The sequence below is a fragment of the Epinephelus lanceolatus genome, chromosome 24 (genome assembly GCF_041903045.1).
Source record: "Epinephelus lanceolatus isolate andai-2023 chromosome 24, ASM4190304v1, whole genome shotgun sequence".
Lineage (NCBI taxonomy): Eukaryota > Metazoa > Chordata > Actinopteri > Perciformes > Serranidae > Epinephelus > Epinephelus lanceolatus.
The window spans coordinates 16983058-17004933 of record NC_135757.1 but is presented as its reverse complement, the minus strand read 5'-3'; the positions used below and the strand labels follow the sequence as shown (position 1 = coordinate 17004933).

At 42.6% G+C, this 21876-nt stretch overlaps 1 protein-coding gene across 3 annotated transcripts in view; it reads left to right on the top strand.

Annotated features, from left to right (window-relative positions):
* Nucleotides 1-21876, top strand: part of LOC117255406 (histone deacetylase 4-like) — a 66106-nt gene that overhangs the window by 38078 nt on the left and 6152 nt on the right. For all 3 annotated transcript variants that reach the window (XM_033624286.2, XM_078165802.1, XM_033624287.2), the window contains 10 exons: nucleotides 1450-1568; nucleotides 11878-12006; nucleotides 12113-12222; nucleotides 12915-13049; nucleotides 13178-13370; nucleotides 16011-16234; nucleotides 19479-19697; nucleotides 20139-20334; nucleotides 21508-21641; nucleotides 21746-21848. In XM_033624286.2, the coding sequence (XP_033480177.1) occupies nucleotides 1450-1568; nucleotides 11878-12006; nucleotides 12113-12222; nucleotides 12915-13049; nucleotides 13178-13370; nucleotides 16011-16234; nucleotides 19479-19697; nucleotides 20139-20334; nucleotides 21508-21641; nucleotides 21746-21848 (1562 nt within the window). The remainder of the gene's footprint in view (nucleotides 1-1449; nucleotides 1569-11877; nucleotides 12007-12112; nucleotides 12223-12914; nucleotides 13050-13177; nucleotides 13371-16010; nucleotides 16235-19478; nucleotides 19698-20138; nucleotides 20335-21507; nucleotides 21642-21745; nucleotides 21849-21876) is intronic.

The window sequence follows — 21876 nt, the reverse complement described above, 5'->3', positions numbered from 1 at the left end:
TGAAGAAACCAGATGGTTAGATTTGGTTTGAAGTCTTTGCTGTCAGAACATGCCAAACACTAATTCTGGTCAGCAGCAAGTCAAACCCGTTGTGAAGACAATGTAGACAAAAGAAATAGACAAAAGAAAAAAAATCTCAAGTGAAGTCAGTATTTTTTTATTACAGTTATAAACACATGTTATGTAGTCAGTCAGTCATGTTAACTAACTTGACTGACTGACTTACCATTAGCATCAAATGAGTCGACTACCCATACAGCTACTATAGCTAACGTTATGTGGTGAATTCAGTCGTGGGGCAGCCCAGTGTTGTTATCTGTGGCCAAAACAATCATGCAAAAAATAACTTCATAAGTGTGATGAACGTTGTAACGTTAAAACGTTACTATACCCATTAGCATAGTGGCTAGTCCCATCTTCTTCTTCCTTTGTGAAATGGTAGGTGGCAACTAGTGTTTGAGGTGCGTTAGTGGGCCTCTTTAGCGATGTACGGCTGGTTTAATTGTATTGAACATTTATTTTACATTTGTTATATTTCTATCAAATTATATCAAGATAAACCCTTAAATATTTAATGTATATTGCAGTTAAGAAGAAGAAGAAGATACACTTTAATTCCATTTTTCACTCTGTTGTTACATACCCACAAGCTTGAATACACACACAAACCCAAACAGGACATGCATTAAGAGAGATGTCAGAGTGACTTGGACAGGTGCCCTGAGCAGTTGGGGGTTCAGTGCCTTGCTCAGGGGTGAATTGGCACATCTCCAGCTGCCAGTCCACACTCCGTATTTGGTCTGGACAGGGACTTGAGCCGGCAACCTTTCAGTTTCCAAGCCAAGTCCCTATGGACTGAGCTACTGCCGCCCCCACAAGCGCTGGACATAATTTCCAAAGTATTTTCTCCATGATTATGCATTTCATTTGGCACAATAAAAAGCACTTAAACCATAAAATGCAAGCACATAACCAAATAAACAATGTTACATAATCTTGATGTGTGACCCAATGAAACACCCACAAGCGTTGACTTTCAGCAGCTCAAAGTGATACAAACTTTCTCTTTCTATATCTGCCTGTCTCTGCTTTTCTATGCCTTTCTCTCTCCACTCATTGGACTCATCTGCCCCCTCAGTTTTGGAAGAGATGAGTGTGTACATCCGCTCGTCAGGAACATGCATTTGGTCTGAAGCCAACTCGGCTTAACTTTGCCTACAAACACCACCTTATTCTGTAGGCAGTGAGCAGATGGCAGCACATGTCTGCGGCCTTGCCAAAGGATTTGCATGATGCGTTAATCATACAGATCTTTGACAGCCATGAAGTTAGTTACTTTGTTCGGATTACTTGCAGTCACATGTCCACTAAGTTATGAGTGTTTGGCCTTGTTTCACATGATTTTGGTATCTTGGTGTCACCTTTTAATACTGTGTTTTTGTTCCATAGCAAAACCCAACACAGCTCTCTGGACCAGAGCTCGCCCCCACAGACTGGTGTGTCCACCTACAACCACCCTGTGCTGGGTGTCTACAACCCCCGGGATGACTTCCCACTGCGAAAGACCGGTACATCACACACACACACACACACTCTTGCACTCTTAGTTTTGGCAGTGCAAAGCTGGCTATTTGTCCTATGCAAGCTCACGTTCAGAGAGGATTACACACACAACTGTAACGTCCAGTAGCCGCTATGCAGACTCACGTCTAGCATAATTTAGATGGCATCAGAGCGGTGCACCATTAATCACATCCACATTAGGCTGTCAGGGTCTCCCAGCATACCCCACATGAGAGTGTTAGAGAGAGTAGAAGCGTAGGTGGTTCAAGAGTTCAATAGAGTGTGAGAGTTTTTTTTTTGTTTTTGTTTTTTTACATTTTAGCACCTGATGTTTTATTAGATTTTAACAGTTCCTTATCCTTAGGGGTTGTTTTAAATCAGCTGTTGTTCAGCAGCATCTTCAAAAACTTGTTCTTAATGCTGACAGTGGTAATAATTACTGATTTTTATCAAAATTGCTCCTCTCAGACAAGAATTTAGGAAGGACAGTACATATATGTATATATATATATATATATATATATATATTTAGCATATATTTAGCTTAGGTTCTTTCAGATTTGAGGCATTTAGCAACACTCTGATGCTGGCTGTTGTACAATTTTGTGTTGCCAGACCTTACTGCTGCCTTTAATTTGTTCGATGATTGCATATTAAAACTAACTGGCTCTAAAAGATCCTATTTGAGGGCTGTGTCAACTGGGAGCATCTCCTCTAGCAGTGCAACAATTACTTTTGGGGTTCCCCAGGGCTCTATTCTTGGCCCTTTATTGTTTTCAATCTGCACGATACCTCTGGGTCAAGCAATTAACAACTGCAATATTTCTTTTCACTGTTATGCTGATGATACACACACACACACACACACACACACACACACACAGTGAACCCATCACCGGTCCACTGTTTACTCACAGTCTTGGAAGTCCAATATTTTTTTTATATTAAATGCTGATAAAAGCTTTGGACCTAAAACAAATATTGAGCATGTAAGCAGTGATCTGCTTCAACATGGTTTATGCTACAAAACGGAAACTTTTCATGACACACAAACCTTTACTTACTCTCTGTGTCTGTCTATTTAACTCATAATTAATTTTACTTTCTTAAGCTTGGCATACACTGTTCTAAGCCAATTTCTCCAAGATTTTTGAGCTGCATGACTTTGTTTTAGAGTTCGACCAAATTTCAGCTTTGTTGGGCTTTGTTGGGCATAACACATTTTGGTAGGCTGTTGTCAAGCTCTCGCAGAGTTGAAGCAGAGCCATGAAACAGCAAGACCATTGCCTCTTTTCTCTATCAATCGTACTGTGGTGCCTATACCCAGCTAATTTATTGCTGCTGGTAACTTGTGTGTGTGTGTGTGTGTGTGTGTGTGTGTGTGTGTGTGTGCATATGAGAAAAAGAAAGCGAAAGAGAGGGATACCAACAGATGGAGGAAATCTAAGCTTGGACTGACCTTTTTTTTTTGTAAAAATGGACTTATAAGCTTTTTTTTTGGACGTCTGTGTCTACATTGTAGTGAACTATATCTCTGCAAGCAACTTCTACCTGCCTGCCTGAACTTTTAAATGAATCTTTATTGATAATTGTCAATAGCCAGAACACTGCAGGGGCCAACAAACCATTTTATTGTATATTTTACGTGTACAGTGTGAGCACTCGGGACATGGCCTGACGATTAGACCGCACAGCGTGGGCACATAAATTAATACCTTTGGCTTTACATTGCAGACAATTACTTGTACAGTGGGAGTTGGATTTAAATAACATTCTAAAACAGGCTCAAATGGTAGTGTATGCCCAGCTTGAGAAATTAACCAATCTCTGTCAGCTTGTAAAAACACTTTTCAGCCGATTTCTGGTCCAACAGGAGCCTGTAAATCCGTCTTTCCGTGGTTTTTGAGACTGATTTAAATTTCACAAAATATTTTAACAACAGCCATTTGTTAACTCAGGAGCCTCAGTAAGAATGAGTAGTTTCTTAAACTTTCTTTAATTTAAACTTTTATTCATGTTTTCTGTGCCCAGCCATGTAACTTATAATTATTTGCTGTATTTTCCAAGAAATTAATTGACCACCTTCGGCTTCGAAAACACAGCAGGCAGGGTAATTACAGTATCTGACTTTAAATTGGCTTTTAATTAGTTTTACTTTCACTTTTACTGCTATCTTATTGCCCTTTATCTGTGGAGGACTGTGTAATCTTGTGCTATATGTAAATAAAAGTGATCCCAGAAACACTGTTGCTTTAAGCAGTAGCTGTACCACTGCATAGAGCACCATGTTTTCTTTTAAATGGGTGACAAATCTTGTCAAAACCCATTAGAGCTTCTACAATGCTGCAGAGTGCACCACTGGAATAAAGGTTTCTTGTGGCCTACAATCTAACGTTGTCTGGCTTCAAAGTACAGAAGCTTTTACAGAGTAAAACCAGCTGTTTGCAGTGTGTAATTGTCAGGTGTGTGTATGTGTACAGCTTTGTGTGTGTAAAGTGTGAGTGGTGTGTGTGGTGGTGTAGCCGTGAAGCAGCGGTCGTCTTACAGTGCAATTATTCACTTAGTGCAGCAGCGGCAGGCGGCTCCAGCCAGCGCTCCAGCCCTGTTGACTCTGAGCCTTCGGGCTGCTGGCTACGACTGCAGATAGACCACAGTTGACACTGGCCCACACAGCCACATTCCACCCTGGGAGAGGAGAAGACGAGAGGGAGGAAGAGAGGAAGAAAGGAGGAGAAATTGAAGAGCGAAAAGGGAGGGAAGTCGAGATGATAGAACAGTGACAAACAGGAGGATGGAGAGAGGATGATGAGAGTGGGGATGCTTTTGGTGGCTTCACTGACCGTTCAAACGACCTCAAAACACTTTTGTCTTGTGAAGAAAAACATTTGAGGTAGATGATGAAGGGAGTGTTTTAAAAGCAGAGAAACAGAAGATGAGAGCACAGAACTGGGGAGCTGGCAAGCAGGATTTAAACTAAATCCAGCAAGTGGCAAAATGACAACACACTCCCAATAACTTGCTGCATGTAGAGAAAATAAAAAAGGCGGGAAGGTGGCGGGGAGTGAAAAGATCGTCCCTGGAGTGTCAGTTCGTCGCTTCATTTCTATAAGGCTTATGATTGTGTTTGCCTGCCGAGAGAGGAGAGAACCTGTGCCACCCTGATATTTGCCCACAGCGATGACGTGCTTTGCGGGGTTTACTTATGGTAATGCCAGCTTGGGAGAGGTTAGAGGCTCTTTTATATCACCGCCTGGCCATAAAATAGAGGACTGGCACCTGGGGCTCCCAGCAACGGTCAAAGGAAGCAACAGCGCTCTTTTGTGCATCTCCCATCTCCCGTTCTACATTTTAGAAATTTAGTGTAGCCGTTAACTCTCATCCACAGCACAATGAGAACAGCACAACAACAGATAAATGTGAAAACGTTTTATGACAGTAATTGGATACAGCTCCGATATGCTCTAAGTAGAGTCAACAGTAAACAGTGAGATAAAATTACAAACAGTAACGCTGAGTTATGAGCTGCATTGCTCTCTTTCAGTCCCATCAACAGTGAAAAATACCGTATAGAGAGGATATTACAGAGTATAAGTACATTAAATGGCTATTGCTATTGCATGAATTGTAGGAAAATGGAATTCATAAATCTTAAAGGGACAGGTCACCCCCAAATTCATATTTTCTCTCTTACCTGTAGTGTTATTTATCAGTCTAGATTGTTTTGGTGTGAGTTGCAGAGTGTTGGAGGTATCAGCTGTAGAACTGTCTGCTTTCTCTCCAATATAATGGGACTAGATGGCACCAGCGCCAAAAAAAAAAAACATTTGAAAAAACTCAACAACAGTGTCTCATTCCAGAAATCATGACCTGGTTACTCAAGATAATCCACAGACCTTGTTGTGAGCAGTTTCATGTGGGAATTAGGGATGGGCATTTTAAGTAACTTCCATATTGGAGCACTCACATTAAATTATTGTAGAGTTATTATAAAGTACTCAAGTAATCGCAAAAATAATCGAACACAGTCTAAGTTAACATCAGAAAAAATCAGCAAACTTTCTGTTGCTGTTAAATAGGTTAGACACAACGCTGAAGGACCATCTCCAGGGTCTGCAGCCACTGTCCTTGCGGACAACGCTGTTCAGTTTCAGATGTATTTCTTGGTGCTTTGAGCACCACAAGCTGAATGTCATCTAGTTTCATTATATTGGAGAGAAGGCAGACATCTCTGTGGCTGATTTCCAACTGTCTCTTTAAGGATTTTAACTTACAGTACTTCCAGGATTTCATGATTCAGCCAGTTCTTGTTAATTCTGAGCAACCTTGCAGTTTTGTCCAATTACCACAATTTCACCGCAAATTTGACTAATTAAAAGAATAAAATCTCATTTCATTGTAGAGCTGCGCACAGTGTATTGATTCGCTCAGCCCCTCCTTACCCCACTTTCTCTGTTTATCATGAGACTGCTGCTGCTCCTGGGACAGAGTAACACACAGTGACAGGGATTAGTGATGCGGGGGTCGGGGTTTTTTCCAACCCGTGGGTCCTGCATTTATGAAATAATTTGACCCGCTCCATCCCGCCCGCACAACCGCATCTATTTTCACAACCCGCCCCACCCCGCCCCTGCCACTATTAACGTACCCGTCTTGTGGCTCTCATGCTTGTATAGCTTATCACAGGAATCGTACTTCACGTAGCCAATGCTGCTGTCATCTGCTGCACTAACTACCTCACAGAAATTGTCCCAAACATGAGATTTAGCAGCTTGGCCTTCTTTTCTTTTAACTCTGTACTCTCCCGACTGTAATATTTCCCTCACTTCTTCTTCCATCTTCACCGCTTCATTGATTCTGGTTTGTTGTGGCTGCTGCTTGGCGATTTTGTGATGTCAGGTCGCAGGTTACGTTACGTAACATGCATTTACCTAACCTACAAGAGTGTTGTTAACAAGTAGGCTATATCCGACATATTTAATCTTTAATGACCCGCCCCACCTGCCCCGCCAATAAAGTGAACATTTCTTGACCCGACCCACGGGTAACCTGCGAGACCCGCGGGTTATGGGTTGGCCCGCGCATCACTAACAGGGATGACTATTAGCATCACGTGGTTAATGTTACCCAACATTTACTAATGTGACAGAGTTTGGTGTCAGTGTGAGCAGCACTATAATGCAAACATGTGAGGTCCCCTCGTAGCTTACACTGAGTGGGCACCTCTCCTACAGCACAGGGCAGACAAATTTTAACATCTCTCATAGTGAGGACACTCATCATTTCAAACACACAATGAACTTTAACAGACCACTTTAGAACACTGGACACTGGATTATTGTAGTGAGTAACTGCTGGAGCTTTTTAACGTTACAAACTATAATGTGTCACAGTAACAGTGAGAGCTGTCAAGCTGTCGGAGGCACAGCAGGCTTCCTCACACCTGACGGTGAAGCTGTCGGGGGTCGGAATCCCAGGCTCTGTCTCACCTGATGCCTCAGCTGTGAGGTGCACGGTGGTCTCTGTAATGTGATGCTAACACTACTGTGGTGTCTGCCTCATCTGTAATGTAGCCTGTTCTTCCTGTCAGTCACTTCACTGCTTTATCTTTGCCTTATAAATCTTCCTGAATGGCTCTGACATATATAACAAAGAAAAGTTTGGACTAGAAAAGATTTTTAAAAAATATTTGTTTTATTTTTGTATCTAAAATCTTATTATAGAAAAAATGCCTAAAAATATTTTTGAAAAGCTCCTGTGAAGCTTCAGCAGGACTGACTTTAATGCCCTTATAATAAATGTGATCGTCTAAATGTGTAGTGGGAAAAGAGTTGCGTGACAACTGTTTCCTGAAAACCTGAAAGCCTTTAAAATCATTAACTGGTCTTATGCAGTGAACATTTAGGGATGAGAGAGCATCACATGAACATACAGTATGCCTTGTCTTGAGCATGTTTGCACATACACATGAATGCATCCGAAAGATGTTGACGGGTGGGAAAGTTTGAGTCCTTTCGACTCCGTGCTCTTTGATGGAGGCAGAGGAAGGCATAGTGTTCCTTTCTTTCCACTGATGAGCGAATGTGTCTTTTTGTAGGCTAACTGGGGCAGCTAGTCCTTCACATGGACACAATGGCACATAGGCAGACTGGTACTGTACAGTACATGGCGTCAGTTGATAAGCAGACTGAGCAGCTCACCCATGAATACAAAGCAACATGAGGCTGAATGCAGGATGTCGCTCACATACACAGCCTTTCACCTCTGTTGTGAGGCCCATTTTAACATGGTGACAATGCACAATCTGTGCATTGATATCATCTGTGATTGTATGTGCTCATGCTTCCTAACGACCTGTAACAAAGCCTTTATGAATTAGTTCAAAATATACCAGCACCAGGTCACGCAAAGGCTAAACACTGTGGGTTTAATTTCCAGTTATAAACTGCAATGATATTCATGCAAGTCATGTAGTCAAGCTAATGAATCTACCAAAATGGAAATATATGCAATGATCAGATAATTAAGAGGAGATGGGTCGAAGACACACTCACTGCACAGTCACACAACCTCTTTAAATATGACTGATACACTGTTTTCTTTCTGAAACACTACTTTGTATCACTTCAGTTGCATTTCTGTAAGCACCACATTATGTTATTTCTCTTCAGTCCACTCAAAAGGCCGAGAAAACCTCTTTTTACTTTGACATTCTCCACATCGATTCTGCTTGGCTTTGACCATACCTTTTCTGTGATGATTTTGGGTGCATTCATACTTTTCCAAAACCTAATTAGTCATCTTCACAAGGCTAATTACTGTCCTCAGATTAAAGTGTGACTAAATAAGTCTTGTCATTACTTTTAGGAGCTTTAAATGAAATGTCTAGCGGCTTTTGCATTGTAATATCAAGGTCATGATATTATGATATTCAGCCTTGATCACAGCCATAGATTTAAAACTAAGTTTCTTCTTTAAAGTCTGGGTAAATTGAAAATAAATATGTTCTGAATTTTTTGCACGCAGAAAAACGCGATCCTAACCATACTATATGATTGTGGCATTTAATGAAGATGTTTGTCCATGTATTTATTAGAGCAGTGGTTCCCAACTGGTCCAGCCACGGGGTCCAGATTTCTCCTTAGTCATTAGTTCAAGGTCCACACAGTTTATTCAGCATCATACTTGCGTTTGGCCTTGTCATCGAGCTAGTTTGCTGTCTCTGTCAAGTAGTTGTCCGTTATTCACTCACTCTACAGCAGGAAACAGCACTTCAAAATAAAAGCTCTGCGCTGGAAATTCACTGTACTTCTTTTACAAACTTGATAGGTTTGCAGTACGACGCAGTTCCCAGTCTTTTCACATGTTTTTAACAAGTATTGTCTACCGTCGTCTGCTAAGTAAGAAGTCATTGATTTTGCTTTACCCAGACTTGAAAATATTGAAACACAATTTGAAAGTCAGAATTATGTTTAATTTGTGTGACAAAAGAATCATTTTGAGACCCTCTTGTCATTTTTTAATGAAAACTGACTCTTGGCTCATCTTCATGGATGTGGCTTCAACTTTTATTCTGAGATTGAATTAAGGAAGATGTCTTACATTAAAAACTTTTTCATCAAACTTTAATTTGATAGCAGTAACTACAGAAACAGTTAAGTTAAGGACAAAGGTTGGGAAGTTTGAGGGCTACTTAGCTGAAAGTGTGTAACAGCCACGCAGGGTTGCAGCAATATACCGGTTTTAAGGTATACCGTAATGTAAAGGTCGACAATAATCATACCGTGTACATTTGCTTATTTATGATATTGCAAAAAAAAAGCAACTTGACGGAGAATCTCCCCTTTATGTTAGTTATTTTTAAAGGAAAGACTTTTTACACAGACTTCCATTAATGGTTTCAAGTTTCACTTATAGTAACAAAATTTGTTCAACCAAGAATAACCCTTCTATTTTCGTTCCTTTATAAAATCTGTAATACGCCACAATATTTTCTGCGACGGTTTACATACAGTGAAAATCTCATACCGTTGCAACCCTACAGCTACAGTATATACATTGTAAAACTTTAGTTTTATGCTTTTTAGGATGAAAAATAGGTAAATATCAGATAACAGCAGATACTACTGTATACGTTTGGACAATCTAAACGGCTAAAGCTAAGCTTTTGTCAACGGCAGGAAACAGGTTGGGAAAAAATTGGTAAATCATCTTTATCTAACTCTCGTGTTTTGTAGTTCCTGCAAATTTAACATGTTATTATATAAAATTCCACATTTTATGGCATATCAATTTTATATATGTCAAAAGTCGGATTCTGGTCTCAATTTTGACAAAATATTTAGTTACTAGTTAGTTTTTCACCCTGTTGGTCTAGATTCTTGCAGTTCTTATTCTTTTCTTTTTCACAATAATTTCATTTTCATTGTCTCCAAAGATCTGAAAAACAAATTCACAGACAGGGAGCCTCTGAAATGCAATGAAATTTGTAGTAAACTGCCTCCACTGACATTAGTTGGTTTGACTCCATCTGCACTGATCTCTCCCTCCCACTCTGTGCTACTGTACCTTCACACTTTCTTCACACTTCACTGTTTTCCACACATTTATTTTTACCTGACACTGTGAAGGGAGACGAGTGTTTGATGAATGTTTCCTAAAAGGATTTTTCGAGGAAGTTTGAACCATGTAAAGTAGCGTTTCAATATTTGTACACTCAGTTTGAAACTAAGAAATATAGTAGCAGATTATGTCATTTTTAGAGTTAGTGGAGTACCACTGTTGGATTTAGCTCTCCTTTGATGATTAAAAATGGGATAATGAAGAGTGAAATTATCCGAGGCTGATGATTGGCAGGGCAGAGTATTCATTATCATTCATTGTTATTAATTTTTTTTATACTGAGCATGAGCCTCCATGGCTGGAGCCAAGGTGACATGCCGTTCCCTTCTCCCTGTCTCCATTCACAACTCTGTGACAGCATTCACAAAAGACCAGAGGGCCTTTAGGCAATCAGACATGGCTCCCAAATTGGAGGTAATTGCTTTTTAGCTGCAGTGTCGTTGGGAAAGTGGATCAGAATTTGGCGTGTTCGGAGAGCACTTAAATAGGAGGGAGGAAGGGTACGGTAGATGAGCAGCGGCATGTAACAGTTTGTCCACCAAACAGGTTTCGTAACAGAGCGGCTCTGTGGAAGGCGCTCCGCGACAGATCAATGTGCGGAGCTCCCAGTTTAAGCTGAAAGCCTATGAGACTGTAGCTCAGGTAACTCTCCCACCCTTTGGATTGATTCGTCTAAAGCTGCACAGCTGCCTGCTATCTGTTGAACATCAAGGAGGCTTGACAGGGGTGTTGGCGTCTGAGCTGCAGCTGGCAGGAATCAAAAATCACCCAGTTATCAGAGGTGATACAAGTAGATGGCAATTTTGTAATTTGATAGTTGAATTGGCACACTGCAGATCAAGTTTATCCGAGAATAAACTTGTGTGAATTCTACAGAGTGTAATTATTCACACAAATAACACAGAAGCTTTTCGTTCTCAGCCTGCAACAAGAACAAAAGACACACCTCGTTATAAGTACAGCAGGTAATCAGACCCAGGCGTGGCTCCTCATTAACGATCATTAGGTGGGCCTGCATTTAGCCTTGTTGGAGACGTTAAACTGTAGAAAATAATGGACGTAGCTACTGTGACGTCATTCACTTGTTTGTCGGCGTGAACTTGAGGACTGCACTGGGATTGGGATCCCACGGGTCAGACTTTTGGAAGAACTTATCAGGAATATTACAGATAACAAGACCAACACTGAACCCCAGAGACACCAGAATTACTGCAATTATGAATGTAATTAGCGACAGGTATGCATATCTTTCTTTATACCGCAGTAAAATAATGTGTTTCCCTGCGGGATGGAAGAAGACTTAATTTACTGATAATCAATCTATTGTACAGGCATGTATGATCAGAATGTTTGTCGGTGCAGGCAGGAGCTGACACACCCTGCGGTAATGGGCGGGAATAGGAATCACTGCAGGAGCGGGCGGTAATGGTCAGAAATCCAGCGGGTGCAGGCAGAAGAGGGTTAGGAAAACAGTCCTGACGAGAGGGTGGAGCTATGGAGGAGCGAGGGTTGGATCAACTATGATCCTCAACTGTATCATCATGATGGTGTTTCGTATGATTGTGAAAAGGCAGGAAATATAACTGCTGAGTAAATTCTCTCCACCATGTTCTGCAGCAGTTCAGCACTCAGACCAAGAATGAATGTATGAATCAATCATGATGTTTGGTTCGTCTCTCTCCATCCCTCTCTCAGCCTCCGAGCCCAACCTGAAGCTGCGCTCCAGGCTGAAGCAGAAGGTGAGCGAAAGGAGGAGCAGTCCGCTGCTGCGTCGTCGAGACAGCCCCATCACCACCGCCAAAAAGCGCTCGCTCGACATGGCAGGTGAGGGACACAGAACATACAAACACACAGCTGTCTGATGTTCAAAAGTTGTTGTTTTTTGTATGTTCATGTGACTGTATTTAATTCATGTGTGTGTGTGCTTCAGACTCTGCGTGTAGCAGCGCCCCCGGCTCAGGCCCAAGCTCCCCGAATAACAGCTCCAACAACATCCCCAATGAGAACGGCATCACTGTGTCAGTCTCCAACAACACTGAGGTAACACACATACATAGGCTGATATATTGAGCTGTTATTTGTAAATTTATACAGTTTATTCTTGAATTCCTACTTCATTTAAAGGCAGATCTATAACTCTCTGGTCCTGAGGAGCATCCTGGGAGCTGCTACTCATAAAGATTTGCAATTTTTTGGCTTTTACTGAGGAGAGAGACATTATAGCATCAATTGATGGCCAACGTGCTGATTAATTTCTCCCCTGCAGCAAATAGAATAGTTGGAAAACTCTAAATACTTTTCATTTTTGGCATAAAACTTTCACAACATTTACCCCTTTGAAACCCATATCAGTGTCAGGTTTCCTATGCTGCCTTCAAACCTAAATTATAAACACATTTTACTGCTTTTTGCTGTCAGAGTAGCCTCGCTTTTGTGTGTTGGTGTGAGCTACAGGTGCTTATTGATAGCTTTCCAACTTAGCAGCCTATAGCATGTACAGAGAGTGAGGGATGATGGGTCTGTGGAGCAGGAAGACAGCCAAGGAGCTGGCGAGATGCTATTTGTGGCAGCCATTAGGGGCACTCAGGCAGTGTGTAGGAGGCTGATGGCCATGACGCCAGCAGGGTGCAAGCGTAGCTCTTTCCCCATGTGTGGACATCTACTGCTCGAGTGTTTGCCACTGCGCTGTTCTTCTTCATGATTCAAATAAATCATTTAAATGTGCTTCCCAGGCGTCTCTGGCTCAGAGGCTGTGCAGCGGTGCTGAGCGGGGCTCCGTTAACCAGCTGTCCCTCTACACTTCACCATCCTTACCCAACATCACCCTGGGGCTGCCCGCCACTGCCACCGCCACTGCTGCTTCCAATGTAAGGAGGAATCTGCTGCCAAGAAGGCAAAATTACTTGCAGACTGTTTATCTGTGAATGTGTTTATCTGGAGTGCGAGCGTTTATTTAAAAGCAGCCCTCACCCTCTCTGCTCTGCCTCTTTTCAAGGTGACTTCGGCCCAGCAGGATGGAGGTCTGCAGCCGGCCCTCTCCCTCAGCCCACCCTTCCTTTCCGGCGGCCACTTGACCCCCTACCTGGCTGAGGCTGGAGCGGGAACAGGCGGGCACGGTGCGCACAGTCCACTGCTACAACACATGGTGCTGATGGAGCAGAGCCCGGCACAGAGCCCCCTGGTGACAGGTAGGAGTAGTTTTACTAAAGCTAAGGTTTGATAGTCATAAAAGTATCAGTTAGTTTTTATAAAACGGATAGTGATGAGAGGAAAAACAGCAAATCCATCTCTGACTAGAAGTATTATTCAGTTTTGAGATGTGTGTCCGTGGTACACTGTGTGCCCCCTCTCACTGACAGACGTCCATTCACAAGCTCAAACTAATGAGCTCCTTTCAAATGTCAGCGTATGCTACAAGAGTGTGACATGGTTGCATTGTGCGCCCTTTCCCATCAGCTCATTCACTGACTACCACTTCGCTGCTATTTTCAGCGGCATGCTAGCACAGAATGGGCAGTGACGCACATAGTAGACGCATGCATGTGTGTATCCACGCACAACAAACGTACGGACAAGGACATGCGCACGCCCACACGCGGGCCGAGAACAGACAGTGGATTTTAACAGCTCGGATGCAGCAATTTAGTTCTCAGCTCAGACGGGGTGTATGTCATGTTGTAGCCATCAAAAAAAACCTCTTCATATAGCGCCGCTGTGCCATGTGGAAGCGATGCATCAAGCTTTTTTTCAGAAACAATTTGAAAACATTCTGGTTGTTAAGTCATTTTCTCTGATATTCACACAGTAATCAAGCTTCTCGGATAATTTCCCCGGCTCCACCGAGTCTGTTTTCCTTGCTCTCCTCACCCGGATGATACACTGTAAAATGGACTAATCTGTTCACTTCTCCCTGCTCGGATCATCACAATAGAAGAAGCGCAGTATGGCAGCGCAGATGGCAGTTTTTATTTGGTTCACAAATACATCTGCTGACTAATCTTAGGTCCAACACCATTAAGAGCAAAAGTAGGGATCCATGTGTTGATGTGAACGAATCGTATATTCATCTTGCATTTTAGTTATTTAGCTGAAAGTCTCATCAATACAGCTGACAAGAAAAGGTCACATTCTGCTTCAGTGTCTCCTAAACACTCAGTCAGTGTTTGTCCTTGCTTGAAATGAGACACCGCATGTTTACAAGCAACGTATTTAGGGAGATCTGATAATTATAAATGTGTGTGAAGTGATTTTGGTGCTACTACTGTATAAAAGTGAAGCTATTCCATATTTTTTCTAATAAAAAATCCCCCAAATGATGCAAAATCACAGAAATCAACTAAGTGCAATGCTTGTTAGAAAAGTCTTTTCCATGAAGACACCTCTAGAGTTTTGGCGCGAAGAAATTTAGGGGCCACCTCGTAATTTTCTAAGCAGGAAAATCCCTGCTCACTCTTGCTCATAAAGACAATATAAACCTCTTCTGACTGGACGACCACACTGAACAGTCATTTCTCTTTGCTTCCAGTTGTAATCCAGAAAAACATGGCGGCTGTTCTGGAAATGTCACATTTCTTTAAAGGAGTCACCTAAGTGGGCCTTGCAGACACAGACTCATGCATCACTATGACACACAGTCTAAATACCTCATGAGGTTGGGTTTTTTGGAGTGGCGGAAAGTCAGGTCATCATCGAAACACTCACCATTGATTGCTGCAGCTTTCCTAAACAGCTACATGACTGAAAGTTGTTTGGACTCAAGGTTTAGCAAGACCTACCTCACCCAAACTAAATGCTTTTTCTGTTATGGTGTAAAAGCCAGATAACATCTTAGTGTTGAAACAGAGCTGAGTGGTCACTGATATGATGTCAGACATATCAGATTCATCACGACGTCTTTGCAGCCTCACCTTCAAAGATAATATATGTAACTTTTGTACATTAAAATGTCTTAAAACAGCTAGACCTATTTTATATGTTTTGTTGAGTTGTGCGTGTGTGTCATTTGTTCGCTGTCGTCCATCATTGGCTTCATATCCCCCTTGCATCTTCCGGCAAAAGATGTCATGACTTGACTTTTTATCCAGTTTTAAGCCACATTTTTATGATACATGTTTAAGTTCTTGGCTGTTTTTCCCAGTTTGTTTTAACTGGAAGAATGATTTCAGTCATCAGATGTCTGGATCTTAAGTTATCAGAGAAACAAGCTGAGGAAACGTTAGCTGCAGCTCGGCTCCAGCCCGTAGTGCCAAACAGTATTGGAAAAACAATGATTTGCAACATGAAACTGCTTTATTAGGGGCTTCTACTGGTTTAAATCACCAGGTCGGTTTATTTTGGAAAGTAAAAGACCTCTGCTAATAATTCGGCTCCCAGTAAAAGCCTCCTGAACGTCTGGTTCTTAAGTTATCAGAGGAAAAAGGTGAGCACACGGTAGCAGGAGCCCCTCCACGACGAGTCAAAACAGCATCGGAGAAACACAGATTTTTAATGTGAAACTGCTTTAATTAGTGTTTTTACGGGTTTTAATCGCCTGGTTCATTTGTTTTGGTGAGGAAGAGAAGTCTGTGGATAATTCGGCGCCTGATAAAAACCTAAACAATGAACACTGAAGGAACTCTGACCGAGAGAAACTGACTACAACTAGAGAATTCCTCTGTCTTTTGCCATTGTTTTAATTGAGACCCCTAGCGTCAGAAAATTATGGTACATTTAGTGTGTACAAAGTTTATAGAGTGTTTGTTTTTTGAATGAAGACGAAGAAAGAAAGCTCTCCTGAAGGATATTTGTTTATGCTCTGTGGTCATCACCTCTTCTTGTTTGTGTCCAAGGTGTCAGCGGTCTGTCTATGTCGCCAGCAGCGTCCATGGCCAAGCTGCAGCGGCAGCACCGGCCCCTGGGGCGGACCCAGTCTGCCCCCCTGCCCCAAGGGAGTGCCGCACAGGCTCATGCCCAGGCCCTGGCCCTGCAGCAGCTGGTGGTCCAGCAGCAGCACCAGCAGTTCCTGGAGAAGCACAAGCAGCAGTTCCAGCAGCAGCAGCTCCACATCAACAAGGTGAGAGGTGGAGACACTTCTGTCTTTTACTTCGCCTTTTCTCCCCTCCTTTCTGCTGCCACATTGTTGTTAAAGCGTCACAAAACAGGGAGACTTTTCTGCACTTGGGCATCGTGAAACTGTCAGGCTAAAAATAACAAATCTTAAACTAGAACATTGAGCCTCCAGTGTACAGGATTGTCTATACTCCCATGATTCTCTTTGAATGCAAATGATGCTCACTGTGCTGATGGAAGAGGCCATAGATCTGACATCACATTCAAATAAGCTGATAATTAATTAGAGCTATAAGCCACTGTGGGCCAGCACAGCAGCTGTAGTGTAGTTGTTTGTGTAGGCGGCAGCCAGTAACACAGCCAATAACGTGTTAGTTGTGGATGTCTGTGAAGTCCTTGATTTTATTCTGCTGCTTTCTTTCTCTCTGTAGTATTTTTGTTTGTGAGTAGGCGGAGGCAGGTATGGGTTAACATGTATAGCACTGTGTGTGTGTTTGCATCCACATCTCTGTGACCATGGCCGAGACAGTTGCCACGGACTGCGAGGTAACCGAGCGCTGCTATGGCAACAGAGCGGAAGCTGCTGCCTAACATGGTCACGGAGGGAAGCGAGCAGCCGCCGCTTTGGACGGCTTTACCTATTCGAGCAGAGTACTCGCTGGAGGAGAGGTGGGTGGATGAAACAAGGGATTTCCTCTCCTCCTCCTCCGCCTCCCCCTGCTCTGCTCCGCTCTTCTCTCACTCCCTCCATATGTTTCAAAGCTCTCCAGTGGCAGCTTTTCACACAAACATCTCTATAACAGCCTCTGGCGCGGCAAGGACGGATTATGCGGGAGTTTTTGTGAGGACAAGAATGAAAATCCACATTTCAAACAATGTTTTATTCTGTGTAATGAATTATGATACAAGATTTGATTCTGAATTCTCTGATGTGAGAAGTCGTGTCTGTTTAGTTGCTTTCTAGAAAATAAATTAACAGCAATTTGTATGATAGCATCATCTGGCTTCAGGCGCTAATATGTGAAAAGAAGCTGTTTTTCCATGATTATGTCACTGGACACTGAACAAATCTTCAGGTTTCAGACTGACAAACTAGGGATGCAACAATCTGACTTTTTCCTCTCTCCGTAAAGATTCAGATACAAAAACTTGAAATATTTTTGCCCAGAGTTTGATTAGAAAATTGATACTGCTCTACAGTGACCATAAAACTACAGCCAGCAGTCAGTTAGCTTAGCTTAGCCTATCTTAAAGACAGGGGGACACAGCTCACCTGTCCCTGTCTGAAGGGAACAAATTCTGTTTTCCAAAACCTCTAAAGCTCACCAGGTAACATGGTATATCTTGGTTGTTTAACCAGCACAGTTTTCATATTCATCAACCAAACAATTAATCAAGAAACAGGGTTTGCACTAGTGGTTGAGGTGCATGAATTTTAGGGGAAAAAAATCAAGCACTGGAATACAATAAAAATCGCCTGTTTTTTAACAAAGTGCTTGAAATTCAAATCAACCACATCATGCTATTTTTATTTTGACGAATGTTTTGTTCATCAAGTCATTATAATTACTTTGCTCAGATGCAGAAATCGCTTGGTGTTTGTTTGTTGTTTTTTTAAAAGCCTGACGTGTCACCAACTAACAGTGCAGTCTCCCTTGATGATGCCCCACCATCGATTGTTGATTATTTTTACTTTGCTCTACTATTAAAACCCCGGCAAAACATTAGCCTTTGTTGACATGGCTGAACTTTACAAGACTGAACTTTAAGTACACAAAAAACGTCAGCCATTATTAATTAACTAATCATTAATTTATGATTAGCTTCTCTATCACATTTGATTGGGAGCTACTCATGAACTGGCCATTAACTAATGGTAAGTTACTCATTTGTTCCTCAATAAATACTTGTTTTTTGTGTACCTTATTGTGTTACCCTTAATTTAATGGAGGCATGTATTGCTGCATCCACATTTCGTTTGTAGCCAACACGTCACACCCCTACAGACACGCCCACCACTAGTACAAGACAATCCCAACGGTTATTTGAACCCTGCCAAAACAAGTGACGTTGAGGCCAAATGTAGAAGTAATCCACTTTATTGCCGAAAACTAAAAGTGAAACTTAAGTTCCAGCTCGCACCGTTTCTTTGTAGTGAGTTCCTATGGTTATGTTGATGCTCTCGCTCTGAAGCTCTCTGGATTGGAAAGTTTCTAAGCGTGAGAAAGTGGTGCAATATAGTAATACAAGCCCCATGGCTCTCAAGCCATTCAGATATTTAGTTGAGGATTTTATACAGTTACATCTAAAGAAGAGTGTGATTAGTATCCCTTCACTGAAAAGAGAGACATTGATCACATCATTTATTTATGTTTAATGAAAAATAGATTTGAAAGTGAATTATCTGCTGTGAGAGAAGTCCTTGAAAATAAAAAAAAAACGCTTGAAAAGTTTTTGAATCTCATTTCCTAATGTCTGTATGAACCCTGAAGAAAATAACCTGCAAGTAATCACAGATAATCTACATTTTAGCTTTGTGATGCATCAACAGACAGTAAGACAAAGAGGTTTCTGGGAAAGTGCAGCAGAGGAGGGCAGCAGGGTCAAGGGAGGAGGTGAAAAATTGGGGGGGGGGATCTGCTGCACCAGATCTGTGCCAGGGGACCCAGAAAGCTTACAGCTCTGGGAAACACACACACACACACACCTGTAGTGATAGCCTACTCCTGAGACTCCTCATTCTCATAACTCTCATCACATCATAAACACTCACACACTATGGAGGCGAGTACTCTGCAGCCTTGAATGGCACTTTGAATGGTCCATGTCAGCGAGAGTGAATGAACACACAACTGAATCACTACCCGGTTAACAGCAGGCCCCAGAATGAGTCGATGAAAAGCAGCACAACAGGGAGTGTGGAATGTCTCTGTTCAACGAGACACATTTTGCCCCCGAGTACAGACGGCAGAGTGGCCACTCACATTCAATTACAACGGATAGGTTTGAAATGAGCAAGACACCAATCTGACTGAGTAATCCAAATTAAGCTTGTTAAAAGAAGAATGCTCCAGAGAAAGGAGTGATTTGCCAGGAATTTGATTCAGAGGAGAGCGTGCCCGCTTGTCTGAATGTAGCCTCACACGTCGGAGGGGATTTGTCACATCCTGCTGTTTGATTGTGAAATAAATTTCACATCGTAGCGTCATCCTCTTCTTCTCCTTTCTCCCCCCTGCTGTTTCAAGCAGATGATGACCAAGCCCAGCGAGTCGCCCGTGGGCCGCCAGCACCAGAGCCACCCGGAGGAGACGGAGGAGGAGCTGAGGGAGCACCAGGACGGAGGAGCTTTGCCGCCGGGGGTCACCATCAAGCAGGAGCCGCCTGACCCGCAGGAGCTTCAGGAGGAGGCGCTGCAGCAGCACAGGGAGCGGGAGAGGCAGGCGGAGCAGGAGCTGCTCTTCAGACAGGTAGAGGATGGGGAGCTGGAGAAGTTAAATCTGCTGGAGTGTACAGCTGTAAAACAGCGTGGGCTGAGAGAATCAATATGAAGTTTGGGAGAACTGATTCCGACTCGACTTGGCACTAGTGTATTGTGTTCCTGGGGAAGTCCTGCAGAAGTGAAAACTCAGAGAAACAGACACATAAATGTATTTAGGGCTGTGAAAATGCCGCTCTTTGTCCTGTGACATCTCTGTGATTAAATGCTGAGGGAAAATCGAAGCTGTATCATTTGTTTTGGCTGCCATCTTTTGGCCATAAGTTGCACTTGCACTATAGAATATATTGAAGCAATTTTTCTTCCCCCGTTGTTCCCTAATGTATTTACATTTTAGGCGTTTCACTAAACAACTCAGCATGATGACTGTCGAATTCATCTTCTTTATTGATGTTTCTGTGTGTATGAGCAGCAGGCCCTGTTGTTGGAGCAGCAGCGGATTCATCAGCTCAGAAACTATCAGGCCTCCATGGAGGCTGCCGGCCTGTCAATCTCCTTCCCAGGACACCGCCCCCTGTCCAGGGCCCAGTCATCTCCGGCCTCAGCTCCCTCCTTCCCAATCAGCGTCCCAGCCCCTGATCCTCCTGTCAAACCTCGCTTCACCACAGGTCAGCATCACCCTCCTCTTTCATTGGACTTTTTCAAGTTTCACTTTTAAATAAACTGCTGTCAAACTGCCAGTTGTATTTATTCCCACAACTGTAGCTTCTCTCTGGTCTGCCTTAAGCATTCATTTGAGAGGTTGTGGCTTTGAATTTACTTCCTTCCTAATGCACTGGGGACTGAAAGGAGACATTTGCATCCAAAAAAGCAGGTGAATTGGCCAAAAAATGGTGTAATGGTTCCAGCCTCCATCTGGTAGCAGTAATAGTCGAGTTCGAGGAGCTAATCTTGCCAAAACCATTTCTGTCTTCACTTTTTCTTCCTCTTAGACATCTGACTCTGTGAACAGAGATGAGGATGACAAAGGGAAGAAGTTGCTCTTGAATAAAGAATGAAGCTCCGACCACCAAATCTTGTATTCCTCTTAAAATAATGTTAACACCACAATGATGCCACATAGTGTGGCAGTTTGTGTGTTCATGCACCAGTGTTAGAGATATTTTTATACCAGTTTGGCCTACTTTACTCCCACTCTGTTCCAAACTGCATAGAAAATTTAAGAAAGTTTCAGTAACTGTTTCATATTCATGTGAATTCAGGAAGAAATTGAAATATTTAGCCAACTATAATTACATTAAAATTTACTTTTAAACACCAGTCTTTCCCTTATATTTATTTAGCAGCGCCACTGCTATAAAGAAAATCTCCCTGAATGTAATTGACTTACTTTCTTTACTTAAAGGTGCCACTATTGGGGATGAGCAAGGATTATGAATTGAACAGCCCCAAATAAGGGTGCTAAATAGCTTCAACAGTGATGAGATGATGCAGAACACACAAGACAATTTCTCTAAGTGCTGCGAAAATAGCGTCTCTGGTCTGGTGGTTCTGACAAACTGAACGTTCTCTGTTACATTAATGGTTGCTAACCAGATGTCCAGCTCACCTGCCTGTCCCATGCTTAGCTTGCCACACACACCCTGCACTGAACGCTTCTGTCAAGGCTGAGATACACACCACTGACAGTGTTTTCATTTAGCTTTGTTCTGTCCTGTTTTGTGCACACACTTTTGCAGATAATCGAATCTAAAAATATATACCAAATCATTTTCCCTCGGTTGACCAACTGATTAGTGATTTCATTGTCAATGAGTGCATGTTTCTGTGTGTGTCCTCAGGCCTGGTGTACGACTCTCTGATGCAGAAGCATCAGTGTATGTGTGGAAACACCAACAGTCACCCCGAGCACGCCGGCCGCATTCAGAGCATCTGGTCTCGGCTGCAGGAGACCGGGCTCAGAGCGCAGTGTGAGGTATGTTGCAAGAGGAAAAGACTCAACACTGAACATTACACTAAAGTAGTAAACTGCATATGAGATTTGTATCCCTCTGTGTGTGTTTGTGTGTGTGTGTGTAGTGTATCCGTGGGAGGAAGGCCACTCTGGAAGAGCTGCAGACGGTTCACTCTGAAGCCCACGTCCTGCTGTACGGAACCAACCCTCTCCGACAGAAACTTGATTGTAAGCTTACACACACACACACACATGC